General features: G+C 40.1%; 1 protein-coding gene and 1 long non-coding RNA gene across 2 annotated transcripts in view; one reads left to right on the forward strand and one right to left on the reverse strand.

Annotated features, from left to right (window-relative positions):
- Nucleotides 1-989: 989 nt before the first annotated feature.
- ric3a (RIC3 acetylcholine receptor chaperone a) lies at nt 990-12950 on the reverse strand. Its single transcript, XM_033627854.2, has 6 exons — nt 12785-12950; nt 6649-6866; nt 6345-6420; nt 5897-5993; nt 5190-5353; nt 990-5066 (listed from the first exon to the last, which is right to left on the reverse strand). Exons 1-6 carry the CDS (start codon nt 12900-12902, stop codon nt 4285-4287), a joined length of 1455 nt encoding a protein of 484 aa, XP_033483745.2. The 5' UTR covers nt 12903-12950; the 3' UTR covers nt 990-4284.
- LOC117258135 (uncharacterized) overlaps nt 7186-18694 on the forward strand; it is a 45408-nt gene continuing 33899 nt past the window's right edge. Inside the window, exons 1-2 of the long non-coding RNA XR_004501754.2 lie at nt 7186-7540; nt 13563-13649. This is a non-coding gene — a long non-coding RNA (uncharacterized LOC117258135). The remainder of the gene's footprint in view (nt 7541-13562; nt 13650-18694) is intronic.

Here is an 18694-nt window from a genome sequence, read left to right on the forward strand (position 1 = left end):
CTTTTTAATGACATGTTTTTGAATTTGATTCATCTTTTTCTCCCTTTGCTCTTATTTTAAAACAAGGTAATAGTGAACATACCATCTCTTGTTACTAATAATGTCCAGTCCCAGCAAATCAGTCATCTTGTTCTCAGCTACATGTGGATGGATTACTGATTCAACCTACCTGGCCTTTACCTGTAACATGTCACTCAAATTAACAAGTACCGACCAGGAAGAGACTCTAAATTACTACAAAGAGACGTGCAAAGGAACTGCAAAGAGACACAAAATAACTACAAAAATTTGCAATTCAACTATAGACACAAACTGAGCACATACCAAATTACCAACGAGACCCCAAACCACAAAAAGTACTACGCTAGCTCTCGACAAAAACACAGTCCCAACATTATAAAAATGACTGGGACGATACAAATGGATGCCAAATCCTGTTGTGACTGGTTAAAGTTTGCTTAACCCATGCCTTTTGAACACAAAGCGCTTCAGGTTCGCTTGGCTCTTTACCACTGTATTTAGGCCCCTAGATCACACTGGAGCGCCTGAAAAAACAGATGTAACCATGTCGACCTATAACGCTTGAACTGAGTCCGTTTTCTGTTAGTCCACTTTTTGGTGCACTTTAAGAGGACTGAGTTTGGTTCATTTAAAAAGGACTACATGAAAACACCGTAAGATTCAGCTTCAGGGTGTTTTCACATATAGTGAGTCCGTTTAAAAGGCTGAAAAGGACCAAGTGTGAAATGTGAGTTATATCTAAACTTGATAATCTACAACTTGGTATGTTTATTTTCCCAATTTTCTTTCTGAGTAACAACCATAAAACATGCTAGTCTTTGACATTTTATTGTGTTTTGCAGCTTACACATGCTAACAAACATTGATAAAAGACTGCTCATGTTCAGATGTCAAATATGTCTCAGAAAAAGAGATGTCAAAGATTATCAAACAGTTGCAAACCTAAACATTTCAACTAAAAGGTGCTATATACAATAGGATATTTCATTCAAAATAAAACAACATTTCTCTTAATGATTGAAAAATAATAAAATTAAACCTTTCACATAGCTGACTATTTGACTTGTCATACCAGAAGAAGTGCAGGTGTAAATAATAATATTAATTATGGTTTTGCCTGTTCAGGTGTCAGCGAGTCAACATGCACAATGCTGGGGCTCTGGGACTGGAACACCTCAATGAATTGCAGCCATTACTACTGTTAGAAGTCACAGCTGTGCGTGACAGTCAAAATGTCCACAGTGAGAAAGGTCTATTGGTCAGACAGACATGTTTGATGTTTGCTGTGAGAACACTGGCTGCAAGAGTGATGTGTGCTAACACTGCTGATAAACTCAACTGCCCTAACCCTGACCTTAATGAATATGTCTGACTTTTTTTTGCTCTATATTGATTGTAGCAACCATTTATCATCATCTCCAAATTCTATTTAAAGACTCATACTGTGTTCTGTCACAGTGACATTACTTTTGTCTGACTCGTGACAGGTGTAACATATACATTTTTCTGTAATACTCAAAGACTTCACTGCCTCTTGCCGTGGCTCACAGCTGCCTCACTACTGGACTTACTCCCTGGCTCTTGTGCCGCAGCAGTTTGCTGCTCTTTAACAGTTGGATCGAGTGCAAAGGATGGATTTCCCTACAGGGTGAAATAAAGTACAGCTTAATACCATCAATCACCAGAGGCATCAATGTGAAAAGCAGCTAATGCCTTAACGTTGGCAGAACACTTGAAGTCAAAGTTGTGCTGCTATGTTAGTGGAGAGCTTCCTTACCACATCCTGCCCATCTTACTGCACTCATTTGTATCTATTAATCCTCATGCCCACATTTACTGTGTATATTCACACATGCTTTGCTGCTGTTTACCACTGCTACCTATTTGCAAAAGCCTTCTCCACCACAGCCTGCTCCACCTGCTTTGCTTCTGCTCTGTTTGTGTGCACTGTGATGGCTCTTGCTCGGGGGTTATATGCAGTGCTCCCTGGATGTTATTTATCGTCTTGCTGTATAAGGCTGTAATGCTGCATTAGCGCAACAGGGAGCTTCACAAAGTGTCGAACCACAATGGACCACCGGGTGGAGCTAGATATTACATGACAGTGTCAAACTACTGCTAATGGGATACATTTTCTGATTCAAACATAATAAGAGTGGCATGTAAAAGTAATCTGGGGTGATGATAAATAAAGCAAACATTCTCTGGGTCCATAACATTATTACTTCATGTCAAAACTGTAGAGCCTTTCTTGAGTAAATGAGCAGTCACTAACTTAATAATAAACTTTATAATAAGAATTCAGTTCTTTTATAGATTCTGCACACCCACACAGGTGTTTTAAATGGACGTGACTGACAGAAGCTGGGCTATGTCAGGAAATAACCGATAACCACCTCAACAGATGCACCGAGACACAGAGGGACGCGTCATTCGAGCACATTTTCTTTACACTTGTCTAACAGAGTCTAATCAGGCAGTTAAGTTAAAACACCTGTGTGGCTGGACTATGGGTGTGCTGGATCTTTCAAAACAGCCTGTTCATGAAATTGTACATATCAACCATCAGAAGCTCTGACCATATTAAAGGAACACTTCACCTACAAAATGATTATTCGTGTATCAGTTACTCATCATGTGTCGTCTTGAATTTGTAAAGAAAACTTTGTTTTTCTAGCATGCCTTCATGGTGAGCAGAGGATCCAAAAGGCGAGCATTCTTCATGAATTGAAGTCACTGGGGTCCACATTTAACAACTGCAAAACCGTATCAAAACATCTGTATACAAAAACTCACACAACTCCTGAAGAATAATTCAGTCGTATGCTCAGCACTTCCCAAACACAGGCATTTGTGCTAATTGTTAAAAAAAATAAAACACTTCCACCCATGAAGGTGTGCCTGAGCATGCATGTGAGTCTGAGCTCTGCTTGATCAGGGTTCAAACAGACCCGCTTGCCCAGGCACGCTAGTTTTCCATGCATGAGACTGTTTGTACTGACAGTAGGCTGTAAAAAAAATGGACATAGCCACCATGACATCACCCACTGGTTTGTGGACTTTTGCTCAGAGGCCTCTTGGAGCCAGAAGTGACCATATTTGGGACAGAGGCTGGTGCTGTTGAGGAGCGAGGGGTGGCTGACTAAGAAGCTGAGGACACTATGCGCACAGGCTGTCACTCAAAGCATCCTACCCTTAATTATGTGTAACTTTAGGCCTTTGTATAAATGTAAATGAGTGAGCCATACAAAAATTCACCCCCTGTACAGTTGGCATGAATGTTAAAAGTTAAAGTTGGACATTTTAACATGGGGGTCTGTGTAGTCTGGGGCCGTTTAGTGGCCGTTTTGGTAAGGAACCAGAACCAGGGCGAGAGAGACAGGATCCGGAAATCGATGGATGTGCCTTTCCGTCAAAATAAAAGCACCAAGCTAATAAAAATGCGGTGAAACTTTTTAATTTAAAGTTTATAATTTACAAGAAAAGCCCCAAGCCATTAAGTTAACCTTTCTCTTTTATTGTAAATCGATGGTGCGCCAGAATTTAAAGTTTTACTTTGGTGAACACTTTTACTTTGGTGAATTTGGTGAATTCCGAATCCACTCTCTAGACCTGAACCAGAATCCAGACAAAATTCAGAGTGAATGGAAACCAGGCTCTTCGCCGTACGTGAAGAGCGTGGTGACGCAAGGCTAGGGTCTGTGGGGATTGGCTTGCTTCTGGATCCAGCCTCAAGTGGCCATTCAAAGAACTGCAGTTTTTTACACTTCGCACTGAAGTGTTTTAAACAGTGATGTTTTAGCAAAAGTGTGTTGGGTTTGGGAAGTACTAAGCATTCAACTGAACAAATGAGACTTGGATTATACTGCAGGAGTTGAGTGGGAGTATGTAAATGGATGTTTTGATGTAGTTTTGCTGTTGTTGAACAGTTTTCTTTGATTCATGAAGAATGTTTGCCTTTTTTGGATTCTCCGTTCACCATAGGGGCACGCTAGAAAAGAAAAGAAAAGTTTTCTTCATGACGTCAAGGCGACAAGCAGTGAATAACTGATACACAAATTGTGGGTGAAGTATTCCTTTAATGGTGCGAAAGGAGACTTTTGTCATATAAAAGTATGACTTCAGAGCAGCATTACATGTATCTATTTAGCTTGTGTTCTATATTTTACACATATAAGGGATCATCAATAAACAAAGTACAATCTGAGTAACACTGAGTTCACTGCATGTTTAAAAAATCATTTTTAATAAAGGAAAAGTCCTTTATGTCTCCCTCCTGTTCCGCATCCTCAGCCCACTGGTACCGACCTCTTTAGGCATGTCTGCCTGGATAGCATCACCACCCTCAACAGGCTCTAACATATACTCTTCTTCATCCTTCTCAGCTTCCTCCTCTGGGTTGGGACAACCCTCACTACTGAACAGCAGGCTCTCTGCTTCCATCACTGGATCATCCTCATCAGCTTCCTCCTCCTCTTCCACTTCTGTCCCCTCATCCTCCTCCACCTCTGTCCCCTCATCCTCTTCCTCCACTTCATCTTCCTTCTCTTCCTCCTCCTCTTCATATGTACCCTCTTTAGGGTAGTGGAACACATCTTTGTGCTCACTGAAGCTGATCTGCTTCCTCCCTCCGCTGAGACACTGCAGCTCTTTGCTCACCTCCAGACCAAGTCTCTCCTGCTTTCTCTCCGCAGCAGGCTGGGATGAAGGAAGACTGAGCAGCAACCTTTTCTCTGCTTCAGCTTCTTCCTCCTCCTCATCCTCCTCCTCATCATCCTCCTCCTCCTCCTCCTCCTCCTCCTCCTCCATCTCTTCCTCTGCTTCCTCTACTTCTTCCTCTTCTTTCTCCCCCTCTTCTTCTGCCTCTTCATCCACCTCTTCCACTATGGATAGTTTCCTTGCTGTAAGCTCTTCCTCCTCTTGCAACATCCTCTCTGCCAGGGCCTCGGCGGTGGGCTGATGGGGGGGTTCCTCCAGAGTAAAGATATTAAAACCATGTCTTCTACAGGGCTCATCATACTCTGGGTAGGTCTCCTCTGGGTAGCCTGCAGAAAACAAATTCTTATAATACAAATATATTTGATTACCCTGGAAACAAAACCTGCTACTACAAGCGCAACAAATGTGGATTTTGTAAAATGATGTGAGCTTCAGATGTAGATGTGTACCTTCCCAGTCTTCACAGTAGGGGACCTCCTCAGCCTCTATCTCTGGGGAAGCTGCCTCTAGCCGGCCCTCTTGCATCAGCATCGTGATCTGTCTAAGTTGCCTGAGTAATTTCTCCTCCTTCTTTGATGTTGAAGATTTACTCTTCCTCCTCCGTCCTCCTCCACTAGAGAGCAGCACAGATCAGGAAGCAGAGTCATGTAAGATGGAAATGCAATGATACATCACTTTATGCCTGTTGGGTAAATGGTTCTCTCTCAGTTAAATTCTTATTACATTCAATTGCTATATCTTGCTTCACTGCATACTTCCTGTTTGGTCTTGATTTCCTGATCCTTCCTGATATCTCAAAGCCCATACTGAGTGAGGTAAGGCTCAGATTAAAGGGTTTTCAATGAGTTATGACCAATTCGAATCACTCACAAAGAATGTGACGAGTACTTTCCAACAAACTCGCAACTAGATAATTTTTCCTATTCCTATTTTTTTTATTCATGACCAAAGGCCTTTTAAATAAAGCAGGAGCAGGAGCCGTTCAGTAAAAAATGCCAGTGGCCTTTCCACCTTTGAATAATTTTCTCTTTAATTTTTCACCCATTTATTTCTATGCCAGGTCTGTGCTGATTTATCCCAGTATGAAATAATTTTTCTAGTTGTTCTGTGCTACGGGCAGTGAAAAGTACATTTTAAGAGAAAAAATAAATCTAACCTCCCAGAACCACGACTCTTCCCAGAGACAATCCTCTCCATCATCTCCTCTGTTCGCAGAAGCCTCTCCTGAAGCCTGATAAGCTCATAATCGGGTGCTACAAGGTGTACAAGAGAAACATTGTTTAAAATCAAAATATAATGGGCAACTTACATACATAGCATTTATTTTATATGTATACTGACACACACATGTTGAAGGTGTGTGGTTGATTTGTACTGCTACACACTGTCGAGAAAGGTGTCACTTACGCACCAAATTCCCTTATAAAAACAAAAGTATTTTGCTTCTGTATTTTGGGCTTCGATTATTCTTTCACCAAAGAACTTTAAGCACTAATTTGGTAAGAAAAGGTCAAACAGTTTATATTACACCCTAGAAGATACACAGTTTTTGTGTGAGTCACACTGATACAATCAAGCATTCATCATTCACTGAAGGTACTTACGAATCTTATTCTCCATCTTTGCCTTGGTTACTGTCGTGTAGGGTCCTGATTTATTTGCCTTTCCCCTACATGTCAGCTGTGAGCATAAAAATGATTAGAGCATAACAATAATTATTATTATTATTATTTTTTAAATCTACTGTACATTAAAGGATCTAAGTGGGAAATAAATGCACAGCCACTGCTGTCACTGATATAACCATCGTATTTCTCATTACACTGTATCTTTATGATAAACAGTATAGCACAGTATATTATATATTCATACAACCTGCCCACCAAGCACATCAGTCATAGTAATTACCTTATAGATTATGTAGAAGATGTAAAGAAGTATTCCAAAGCCGTATATGGGTATCACTTGGGCCATCAGGTTGTATTTTTTGCCTCGTCCGATGCCTTTTACTTTGGCCATAGCTTCAACACTGTGTGTCATGGAGTACGAAGGGTCCACATTCCACTGCTCTGGGTCCTCTGGCACTGACAGCTGATGCATCAGAGGAGGGTAGAACCCGGGTCCCACTGGAGGAGACAAAAATCAATCAATCAATCAATTAATAATTAGAGCAAATATTTTCTGTAAATATTCAACAGTAATATCTGAAATGAGGGGGGAATACGCTACATGATGTAGGGAAGAGATCAAACATTCAAGTAGCACCAGTATTTATTCATTTGTCTTTGTTTACCTTTGGTGTAATACACCTTCTGTACACTGGGTGGCAGTAACCTATAATGAGACTGTGTTGATACAGGAAGGGTAATTGCAACCAGGTGCGTTGTATGCCAAGGGTATTTTTTTTTCTTTTACTACCGTGACAGTGACGTCTGCAGGTAGCGTTGCAGCAATTTAAATGTGGTTAGGCTACTAAACTGGCAAAGTGGTTGTGTTACGCATGCAGTCAGTTGAGTTCACCAACGTTGCAGCGGCAGTGACTTTATGGAAAGCCACTATATTTAGTCAAAAACACCTGCTTTCATAAACTTTAAAGCTAAAGTCACACTTTTTTGTGCGTAATTGGTGAAGGGCGCAACTGTGCGCGTTTGGAGCTGCTGTGGAAGAGTTAGGACGCCGACTGTGGATTATCCAGTGCAGAGGCACCGACAGTCAGGACCGGAACCAGTACCACAAATTGCTTTGGATTCAGCAGGACCAGAGAGGACGCAGAGGGTCTTCCTCCAGGTGTGAGTAAAAGGTGTGTGTGATACTAAATAATAATGGCCATTTGACTTTGTGTGCACACATTTATGAGGCGCAAATTTATGTTATGTGTTGGTAGCTACAAGTAAACAAAACTTTGTTGTGTTCCTGTGTACAAGCTGGCTCTTTGTAGTGGCAAATGTGAAGAATGGTGACATTTATTGAGCTATGTTCAGCTAATGATTTGAATGGCATCTATCTGTAATGACTCAGAGGACTATGGTAAACAATCCAGATTGGCAAAAGTGGGCTGTTTAACTTACTGGGAAGACACTTTGTAGAAAAACTTGGAAAGACTACAGGCTCAGGTATAGGCTAAGGTAAACAAAGCGAGTAATCTAAGAAAATTTGTGGAAGAGTTTATGACAAAAAAAAAAAAAAAAGACTGTGAACCTGAGGTAAAATGCACTTTTGCTAAATTTGTTGCTTTGTAAAATGAAACTAAATCATTGCATAAATTACTGATGGATTTGTTGCATGGTGATACACTAGAAGTTAGCCAAAATAAGCTGGCCCAAAATCTGCCTGAACTCGGCATGCTGGATGAAATTAGCCGGGCCACATCCCGCTGCCTGACTGTCGCCCCAGAATTGAGCCAAATCAGCTAGCCCAATTCTGTCTGCCAACACTGGGAAATAATGACTTTAATTGTGATGTGCAAAAATGGTTGACACACACTAATGAAAAGTGGTGATAAAAGTAACAATAAAAAATTGACAGAAATGAAAAAGAGGTCATTTATAATACTCTCCTGGATGACTGTATCAATCTGCAAGAATGCTAGCAGACAAAGGTGTGGCAGCAGGAAAAGCAGCAGTTCCACACATCTGCACACATTAAAGCAGAAGCCGAGAGAGCTGCACTTGTTGCCGCTGCAGCAGCTCTGAAGAATCAACATGTGCTGAAGGAACAGGAACAACAGCTGAGGGGACGAAGGATGCCACTTTAACTAGAAGTTGAAACAGCTGCAACAGCTGCCAAAACAGCACCGCTCCAAGCCTCAGTCAGCAAAAATGTGTCCAAAGCCCCATCAGATGGCATGTGTTCCAGCCTGGAGAGGAAAATTCAACAGCTTTCAACTTCCAAAGTTCTCAGTCCCATGGCAAGGGAGTATGAACCTCTTTCAGGAAACTCATTAAGGCACAGAAGGGAGCCAGCATCAATGCCAGTATGAGCTTTTCTTACTGGGTGCACGTTCCAAGGACCAGCTCACTATGAAACCAACCCAAGATGCTCACATGAGGCCAGGTTACCAACATGAGCCTAATGTGCGTGAGTCAACAAAACACACTCTCTCTGTTCCTTACATGCAACCATCACTGGATGTCACAAAATCTATGGAACTGCAAATCAAAGAGGAAGCATCTGGTAGCTTTTACAACATAATGCAAAGACAGAATGAGATTACAGCAGCTCTTGTTCAACAGCAACGTACACTGTCTTTGCCAGCTAAAGTCATTTTAGTATTTGATGGGAATTCTCTTCAATACAGAGCCTGTATTTGAGCATAGTGAGGAAGACGAGGCCACAAGCTGATCGCTTGTATTTTTTGGAACAGCTCACCAAAGGGCAGCCAGGGAAACTTGTTCGCATCTGTTAGCATATGGTTCCTGAACGTGACTATGCTGAGGCAAAAGAGCTCCCTAACATTTTGAAAATGAATTTTAAGTTGCTGCTGCATTCACTGAGAGAGCTTTGGCTTGGCCCGCTGTCAAATGTGAGGACTTGAAAGCATTGCAGGCCTGCTCTTTGTTCTTGCATGATTGTTTTAATATGATGGAAGAACTTGAATATATGAAAGAGTTGGATACACCAACCACCATGAGATCGGTCATGTCAAAACTGCTGTTTTGATCACTGCACATGAGGAGTTGGAGAAATACAAGCGCAGGGCATGGTTCACTGTTCTTGTCACTTTCACTGAACTCTAGATAGTATTTGATTCTGTCTTGGGTAATATTCAGGACTCATCATTTTTGAAAACTGGTTTGAAGAGTGTAAATAAGTCTCTGCATAGAAAAGATGTAAGAGGAAACGGCTTTACCACCACAGCAGAGTTTGCTGACTATGTGGAGGAATTGGGAGCTAAAGATGGTAAATGGACTTACACTTGAATAGCACCTCTCTGCAAGCACTGCTTGTCACATTCACCCATTCACACACACATTCATATGCTCATGGCCGAGGCTACCATACAAGGTGCCACCTGCTACTCAGTTTAACATTTACACACACTTGCACACTGATGGTACAGCCACTCGGAGCAATTTTGGCTTCAGTATTTTGCCCAAGGATACTTCAACACGCAGAGATTTGAGAAGCCGGGGATCAAACCGCAGATTTCTAATTAGTGGACAGCCCGCTCTCAGTCAAAATCATCCCACTATGCTTTACATTAAGATGGAAAGAGCTAGTACAGAGTTGAAACAGTCCAAGGAACCACCAGTTGGTGGTGCATGTGTTTCTCAAGAAACCTGTGGATATACTGGGGCTGGAAAGGATAATTGTGTCCTGTGAATACTGCCTGTCAAGGTTAAGTCCAGCAAAGGACACAAAGTGAAACATACCTATACTTATTTGGACCCCAGCAGTTCTGCCACATTTTGTTCAGAAAGTTTCATGTAAGAGGTGACTATTGGAGGTAGACATACAAACTCTCTACTAAGCACTATGGGGGAGTGCGTCGAGATTTGTCTTGGTCCTGTCTAAAGATCTCTTGTCTTGGTCTGAACTACATTTTACTCAATCTAGTCTCAGTGTTGGACAAAGAGGATATGGGATTTTATGTCAAAACCACAATGTGGGAATATGACTGAATTGTCTGTGAGTAAAAGGATCATTGAATAAAGGTAGTGAAGTTGATTTCAGCTCCTTATTGCTTGATTGTATTCTTTTGCTCATAGAAAACAAAGCAAAATTCTCATACATAAAATTCGCCTCTGCAGTGCCTCTTGATAATTTCATCAAGACATTTCTCGTTGTATACCTGTGTATACACACATACAATTTGAGAGTCTTCATTTGTTTTCTGTGTTGTTGGTTTTGTTTTTTTTTTTACAGGAATGTGGATATTTCAAATCAATTTGGGGACTACCTATGGTTTACATGTCTGTGGTCTATATTTTATCATAAGTGTGTCATACAGTAAGGGGCTGGCAGTGGTCTGCACTTGACCTGGTCTCAACCCCTCAAAGTACTGGTCTTGTCTTAACCTCAATACAGTCTGGTCTTGGTCATGACTTGGTCTTGGGTTAGGTGGTCCTGACTACAACACTGCCATGGGACAGGAGAAGGTTGTTTCAGCATACACTCTTGCCAGCCTTTAAGTGTCTTGTCCTATCATTGAGTGCTATTACCAACTACTTGATGTGCTCACTGAGAGAAATAAGCCTGTAACAATACAATATCACTACACAGGAATACCTGGCACAGTGGCCATACCTGTCTGCCATCAAACTTCCTTTCGTAAAAGCCAGTGTTGACTTGTTGACTGGCAGCAATGCTCCCAAGTTTCCGGAACCTAGGGAAATTGTCAACAGCCATGGAGGAGGCCTAAGTGACAGAAAGTGGGTCAACAGTGGTGGGATGAGTCATTAATGGTCCTGTGCAAAGCAGCGCCACCTGGAAGCCAGACTCACTGTTGCTGCTGTAAATAGGATCTGTGTTTGCAAGCTGAACTGCTGAACAAGTGCTACATGTATAATTTACAAGGAAAGGGCCGTATGAGGACAAGGAAAGTCACTATACTATTTACACCCTTGATGAATGGAATTGTTTTGGTTTCCAGCACTGTAAGTTGTCCCAGAATTAAATCATCACTCATTTGGTCCGATTAAATTCACTGGCAGGATTCAGGTTAATATTTGGCAACAATGTGTTTTTGATAAATAACAGAGATAAACTTCAAACAACTGCTCATAAATATGTGTATTATTAGTGGGAAAAAGTGCCACCTGTTGGTGGCCAAAGGAATTGTGAGAATGTGAGCATCCTGCCTCTACTAGCAGTAATGGATTCAAACTGACTGAAGGCATCTATAGGCAACTATTGACTTGCTAAAATAAAACAAAAAACAAAAACAAAAGAAAAGCCATCATTTTTCATACTTGGTTTCTTGTAGATTTATCACTGTATTTTGGATTGCCAGGAAGTTTTACAGTACAACACAGTAAGGAATGAAAACCCCTGTGACAGTAACATTATCTGTGAGGGAGTAACATTTCCTGGAAACATGTTATTGTATATGTGTGACATTTTTAGTATGTCTATTTTTTAAAATATATTGTTATGTTTTCGCTATTGATCAGTATAACAGGTGTGGTTAGTCATTATATCTGATGAGCATCAGTTTGTAGTCAGAGGTTAATGATGATTTTTACTTTGTATCGTTGGTAATTGATCATAATTTGTATTCTATTATATTTACATAAAAAATGTGTCTAAAGAACAGCTTGATTTGTGTGCGACAGCCAGCATGTTGCTTTTAACTGAACCAGCTTTCACTCAGTGAAGTTGGAGGAAATTTTAGTTAGTTCTAGCTTGATAAAATATGTATTAAAACTTCTAAAATTAAACTGTAATATCTTTTTTTCTGGAAAAAAGGAATAAAACCTCCATAAGGAATAGGGATTTGTTTAAAAAAAAAAAAAAAAAAAGCGTAAGGTACTGACAGATATATGGTCGGAGGCTCTACAATCTGATGTACCATGTTAAGTGTCCACTTTCATATTTAGGTCAGACTCATAAACAAACCTAGCAGCTTAATCAGTCAGTACTTCTATGGTGGACATGAGGTGTAAAAACATAAAAAAATACTTAGTAACACACCTAATAAAATACAACCCTACAATATTTCCAGTTTATCAGTACTGTGTGTTATATAGGCTCCTTAAAATTTAGTGTACATGTATTAAACCATATCAATTAATAGGCATAAATATTTTTGAGCATGTTCAAATATGTATGTATTAATACAGTAAATTAAAAAAAACACAACATATTTCAAACATATTCCTCACTGATGTGAAATGCATGTTTTTCTATTTTCTTCCCTTCCATTGTGTAACATTACGCCGAACATGTGCACTTTGATGGGGCCTTGGGCCTGGCGCACTCTGTACAGTCAAAGTAACAGCTGGCAGCAACAACAGCAGCAGCAGCAACAGAAAAAAAGACATCGGAGATGGAGCGGGATGGAGATGGATGGATGGATGAATGATGATCTGATAAGCTGCCTTACCCTCAGGCCGACCCATCTCCTTTTTCCCTTTGGGTAAAAGCATTCTGGGCAGGAAGAGAGAAACACAGAGAACAGAGCATGATATAAGAGTAACCTTCTGGCAAGTTGTTATAGACATTTTGTCTCACAAAATGACAGCCATGCGTTTATTTCACATGAACAGTAAAGCTACTATCCACAGATGTCATCTCTCATCTGGTGACGGTCCTGCCCAGATTAGACCAGATTAGACCAGCTGCCTTCAAGTGCTGTGGGAAATACTGATTACAAATCCCCCAAGAGGGAATCTACTGGCCTAGAGCATGCATATTAGGAATTATAATTAAAATCATTATTATAATGCTCTAAAAGTATCTGGATTTCAGAAACTACAACACACACAGTATTCATAATAATTTCTTTCATGTTTGTTCAATAGACAGGAGCCATACTCTGGTAACAAAATTCCCTTTTCCCCAGATTGGGTCAAGACACATCTCTCTGCGAATGCCAACCCCATTTCAGCCAAGGTCTTTCATCATTATTTATTTTGGCCCAAACACAAATAAAACTGCAGTCTTAAAATGTATTAAATCTCCACAGAATTAGTTTGATAATATGATGGACCAATCTATTTAAATCTGTGATGTGTACAGATCATTTGCACATCCTAACATTCACAGACCTGAATAAATCCTGGCATTTTACCCCTAGGGGGCGCCACAAGATCAAGAAGTTTTTTGTTTTTATCTCTCAAAATGTATTGACTTTTTTGTTTGTTTGTTTTGCCATAATCCAGAATCACTGCTGCAACCAGCCAAGTCTGGGAAATGAGTTGTGGATGCTTTTGCCCAGAGACTGGTGAGGAAAAAACACCTGGTTTAAGGTAAGTCGGCTCACTGTGTGACTGTGTGGGTGGTTAAAGGAGAAGTGTTTGTCAGGCAGATCAGTGCTCTGCTGATTGACATGTGAGGCAATGCAGGATTCCAGTGTGCAACTTCATGACAGCTCTCAGTCGGCTAGTTGTTATTCAGGTTTGATAAAAGTGGCAGAGTGATGGCTTTGGATGGAAAGTGCATCACTTTGATTTGTCAGAGAGGAAGAAAAAAAAACACAAGCACAGGCGTGTCAGTCGCATGATATCGATCTGGTAAATGCTCTGGGTTTGCGTTGTTATTTCTACCAGCTGACATTTCTGATTGGAATTGTCATAGTGTCATGTTGTGGTGCGCCATAAAGAGGTGCTGAAGAAGTGAGGAGTGACACACTTTCGTTTCTGAAGAAAGCAATATGTTGTTTTCTGCTTTGTAATTTTAAATGCTAAAATTGAGCTTGCTGAAGATGTCAAAGATGAGCCATCAACACTAATATTTGGCGACCGCCAGGCTGGCAACCAGGCGTCAGCTTTTGGCGGCTGAAACGGAAAATGTGGTTGCCATTTTTAGTAGACTTATATTTCAAGTAATTAGGATACTGTGCAGTTATAAATCAGCTTAAAATCAAATATTTTTTATGATTATCAAACCAAATTCTTTGTAGTATGTGTTTTATCAGACACTTTACATGTGTTGTACATGGTTTGCAATATAATTTTCTGTCTAGTTCAAAGATGCTGGGATACTTTGTCTCCCAAGACTTTTCAAATATCCTTTCTTTTTCATTAGGGTTCGTCTGGTTCTCTCAATTGAACCAATTTGGACCTTTGTTTGTTGATGTTAGACAGACTTTTCATCCCACAGTCAAACAACTTAATTTTAAATTTCAATCATTGTCTCACAAACAGAGGCCTGTGTGTTCGCCAGTAAATGCACTAAGGCACGTGCAGTGTTGTGTGGTTCTGGTTCTGATGTAACAGCAATATTCAAACATCACTCATGGAACAAATATCTAAAATATTTTTTTTTTGGGTTGTGCTTTGCTTTTTGTTGTCCTTATTTTTTATTATACGTTTCTCAGTTTCTCAAAATGGTTGCCAATGACAACCTGGCGACTGTTACCGTTGAGCCCTGTGAATGTGTATTTTGCCCCTGGCTGTGTGCATCCCCTATCACTTTGTTCTAGTACCTTCTAACATAACTGAGTGGAGCACTAAGTTTAGTTTGAGTTTACACCCCTGATGTGCAAGTCTTTCAGTGCATCCCTTTGTTATGAGACAAACTAGCTCTGTATTGTTTCATTTCTAAAATAGACAATGGCCAAGAAAGGTTATTTATCGGGATTTATTAATTGTTACCAAGCAATGGCCTTGAATAAACAACTTGCATTCACAAATTGGTTATTTACGAAGAGCACTTGAAAGCAACACATGACCTATAACCCATCCAGTCTGCGGCCCCTCTGCTGTGTGTTTCATCCCAGAGAGCAGCAGATGGCAGTGCAGGCTCAGGTACGGCATGGTGAGGACAGGCTTTCACCTACTCAGAGTCCCACCAGCCTAGTAACTTACAGTGTAGTTTATGGTGTCTGATAGATTTGTTGTAAATGGTACAATCTACTGACGAAGGAGGAAAACATTCAGTATTTTATTTACATATTATAATACAAAAGTCCTATTTTATGCTGTTGTGTGAGATTCTCCTGCTGCCATCAGTCTCTTATGTAAGTTTAAAAGTGAAGTAAAGTTTTCATTCGCTAAGTTTTCATTTCATTTGTTTTCATTTAAAAAAAAAAAGGTCAGACAGAGAAATAATAAAAATGAAATACATGTGCAGATGAGGTAGAAACTCACCATGAGCTTATCTAAAACCCTCACCTTTAAAGAGACAGAAAAAATATAAATAAAAAAAAGTAACAATGCAGAATAAAATCTCAATTAAACTTCATATCTTTTACATCCTTAATTACATTGTCAATTTTGATTAGCTGCTAAGAAAAATCTGGATATAGATGTTGACATAATCACGTGTACTGAAGATATTTTAGTAAATTAGGCTGCTATAGATAATGGAAAAAAAGGTTGAAGACAAAAATAAAGATTATTCAATACAAAATCTTTTTGAAATCAAAACACTTTTGAATCTTATTTTGTACAAAGACAGAGAATCAGTCAGTTAGTACAAATTTGTATTCCATATTTGGACTGCACAATATTATAAGTACCTTCCTTGAAACGCACAATACATAGGCAGTTAAATGTGACTGATTTATCTAGTTAAATGAAAATGAACTTTAGAATTAAAAACAGAAAACTTTTCAAAGCTTTTTGGCAAGTCTGTGCTCATGTTTGTCACTTTAAAAATAAAGGCACATATTTACAGAAGGAAGTGTGAGTGAATGTGTGATGAAGCAGAGTGAATCAATCAATCAATCAATCAATCAATCTTTATTTATATAGCGCCTTTCATACATCAAAAATGCAACCCCAAAGCGAGTGAATGTGTATTGCACTTTACCATTCGTTAATTCATGTAGAAATGAAACTCTCGATATCTTCGATCAACAGCACTCTAATTTTAGTGTAGACTGTCAGATTGGACTTATGAACGCGCCCTTGATTCTTTTGGTGTGGGTCACCAAAGGAAGCAGCATCTACTGCTAGCTCACCTAGAACCACTGAGCCAGCTAATATTGCAGCTTAGTTGAGGAGGACCCCATTAATGTTTACAATCTCGGGCTGTCACAAGCCTCCCGTCCATGAGTAGATGCACACTTCCTTCTGCGCAGTTATAGGGTTGGCAGGTGTAGTTTGGTAGAAAGAAAATAGTTCCTACATGAAACTGCACACAACAAGGTCTGTGGATTATCTCGAATGACTGGGTCATAGTTTCTGGAAAGAGACATTGCTGTTGAGTTTTTAGGTGCATTTTTTTTTTTTTTTGGCTCTTTTAGCACAATAATCCGAGTGCCATCTCGTTCCATTATATTCAAGAGAAGGCAGACATCTTTACTGTCGATAGCTCCAACACTTTGCAACTCACACCAAAACAATCTAGATTGATAAATAGCACTGCAGGTAAGAGGGAACATATGTACTTTTTGATTTGGGGGTGAATTGTCCCTTTAAGCTCAAATCTACAACACAAAAGGTCAAGTAGATAGGACCTAGAGGACTTATCAGGAAAAAGGGCCATGCAGAGGCCACGGCCTTGACAGAGTGATCAATGTGTTATAGCCTAAGAAATACCCAGTTAGTTCAGGGGTCAGATACATAATCAGTGGTATAAATGTGATCAAAGATTACCTAGATGTACTTCCAGAGGAGTATAGTTCACCATACATATTTGTATGTGTACTGTACATCATCATACACAGATGTCAGCATGGTTACTCCCTGCAAGCTAAAAGCAGGCAACACTCAGTATCTGCCATTGTGCACTTACATGGCAAAAAACCCCATCAAACACTGCTAAAATGGTGCAGAGTGGATTTACAGAGAATTTAGACATGTGCTATTAGAGGCTGCTGAAAGCTGAAGTGACATGGAGCAACATGAATGGATAGTTGGAGCTGTGTGCAGGTAACTTAGCAAAGAGCTGAGTTTTCTCAATGAAACATGACAGAATACTTTTACAACCCTGTCAGAATGTCCTTTGAAGACATTGTGAGGAGGTTAAGCTGATAAATCCTGCTCTACTATTCCACTGTGCCTATATATGTTTAGTCTTTGTTGCTACATCCCTGGGGTTAACTTGCATACATGTATTCAATTTTAACATGGATCATTGTCAGTTATACAGATTGTCATTGGCATGTTGGTTTTGTTAATGGCATCATTTCTCTCCTCATACATAGCAGCTATAGATTCTGTCATTGGTTTTACACTGTTATGAAATAATTGTGATATTGCAGTATTTTAATGTGCATCATGTTGTTGTTCATTCAGTCTCGACAGTGTTAGCATTTGGGTTTAATGTAAGACTGAATCATTTTCACAAGCTAATTAAAACTAGCTTGTGCCACTGCAACCCTTTACTTTAGCAGTGACTTACAGTACAGGCCAAAAGTTTGGACACACCTTCTCATTCAATGCGTTTTCTTTATTTTCATGACTATTTACATTGTAGATTCTCACTGAAGGCATCAAAACTATGAATGAACACATGTGGAGTTATGTACTTAACAAAAAAAGGTGAAATAACTGAAAACATGTTTTATATTCTAGTTTCTTCAAAATAGCCACCCTTTGCTCTGATTACTGCTTTGCACACTCTTGGCATTCTCTCCATGAGCTTCAAGAGGTAGTCACCTGAAATGGTTTCCACTTCACAGGTGTGCCTTATCAGGGTTAATTAGTGGAATTTCTTGCTTTATCAATGGGGTTGGGACCATCAGTTGTGTTGTGCAGAAGTCAGGTTAATACACAGCCGACAGCCCTATTGGACAACTGTTAAAATTCATATTATGGCAAGAACCAATCAGCTAACTAAAGAAAAACGAGTGGCCATCATTACTTTAAGAAATGAAGGTCAGTCAGTCCAGAAAATTGCAAAAACTTTAAATGTGTCCCCAAGTGGAGTCGCAAAAACCATCAAGCGCTACAACGAAACTGGCACACATGAGGACCGACCCAGGAAAGGAAGACCAAGAGTCACCTCTGCTTCTGAGGATAAGTTCATCCGAGTCACCAGCCTCAGAAATCGCAAGTTAACAGCAGCTCAGATCAGAGACCAGATGAATGCCACACAGAGTTCTAGCAGCAGACCCATCTCTAGAACAACTGTTAAGAGGAGACTGCGCCAATCAGGCCTTCATGGTCAAATAGCTGCTAGGAAACCACTGCTAAGGAGAGGCAACAAGCAGAAGAGATTTGTTTGGGCCAAGAAACACAAGGAATGGACATTAGACCAGTGGAAATCTGTGCTTTGGTCTGATGAGTCCAAATTTGAGATCTTTGGTTCCAACCGCCGTGTCTTTGTGAGACGCAGAAAAGGTGAACGGATGGATTCCACATGCCTGGTTCCCACTGTGAAGCATGGAGGAGGAGGTGTGATG

This window comes from Epinephelus lanceolatus, chromosome 2, assembly GCF_041903045.1.
Source record: "Epinephelus lanceolatus isolate andai-2023 chromosome 2, ASM4190304v1, whole genome shotgun sequence".
NCBI classification, from domain to species: Eukaryota; Metazoa; Chordata; class Actinopteri; order Perciformes; family Serranidae; genus Epinephelus; species Epinephelus lanceolatus.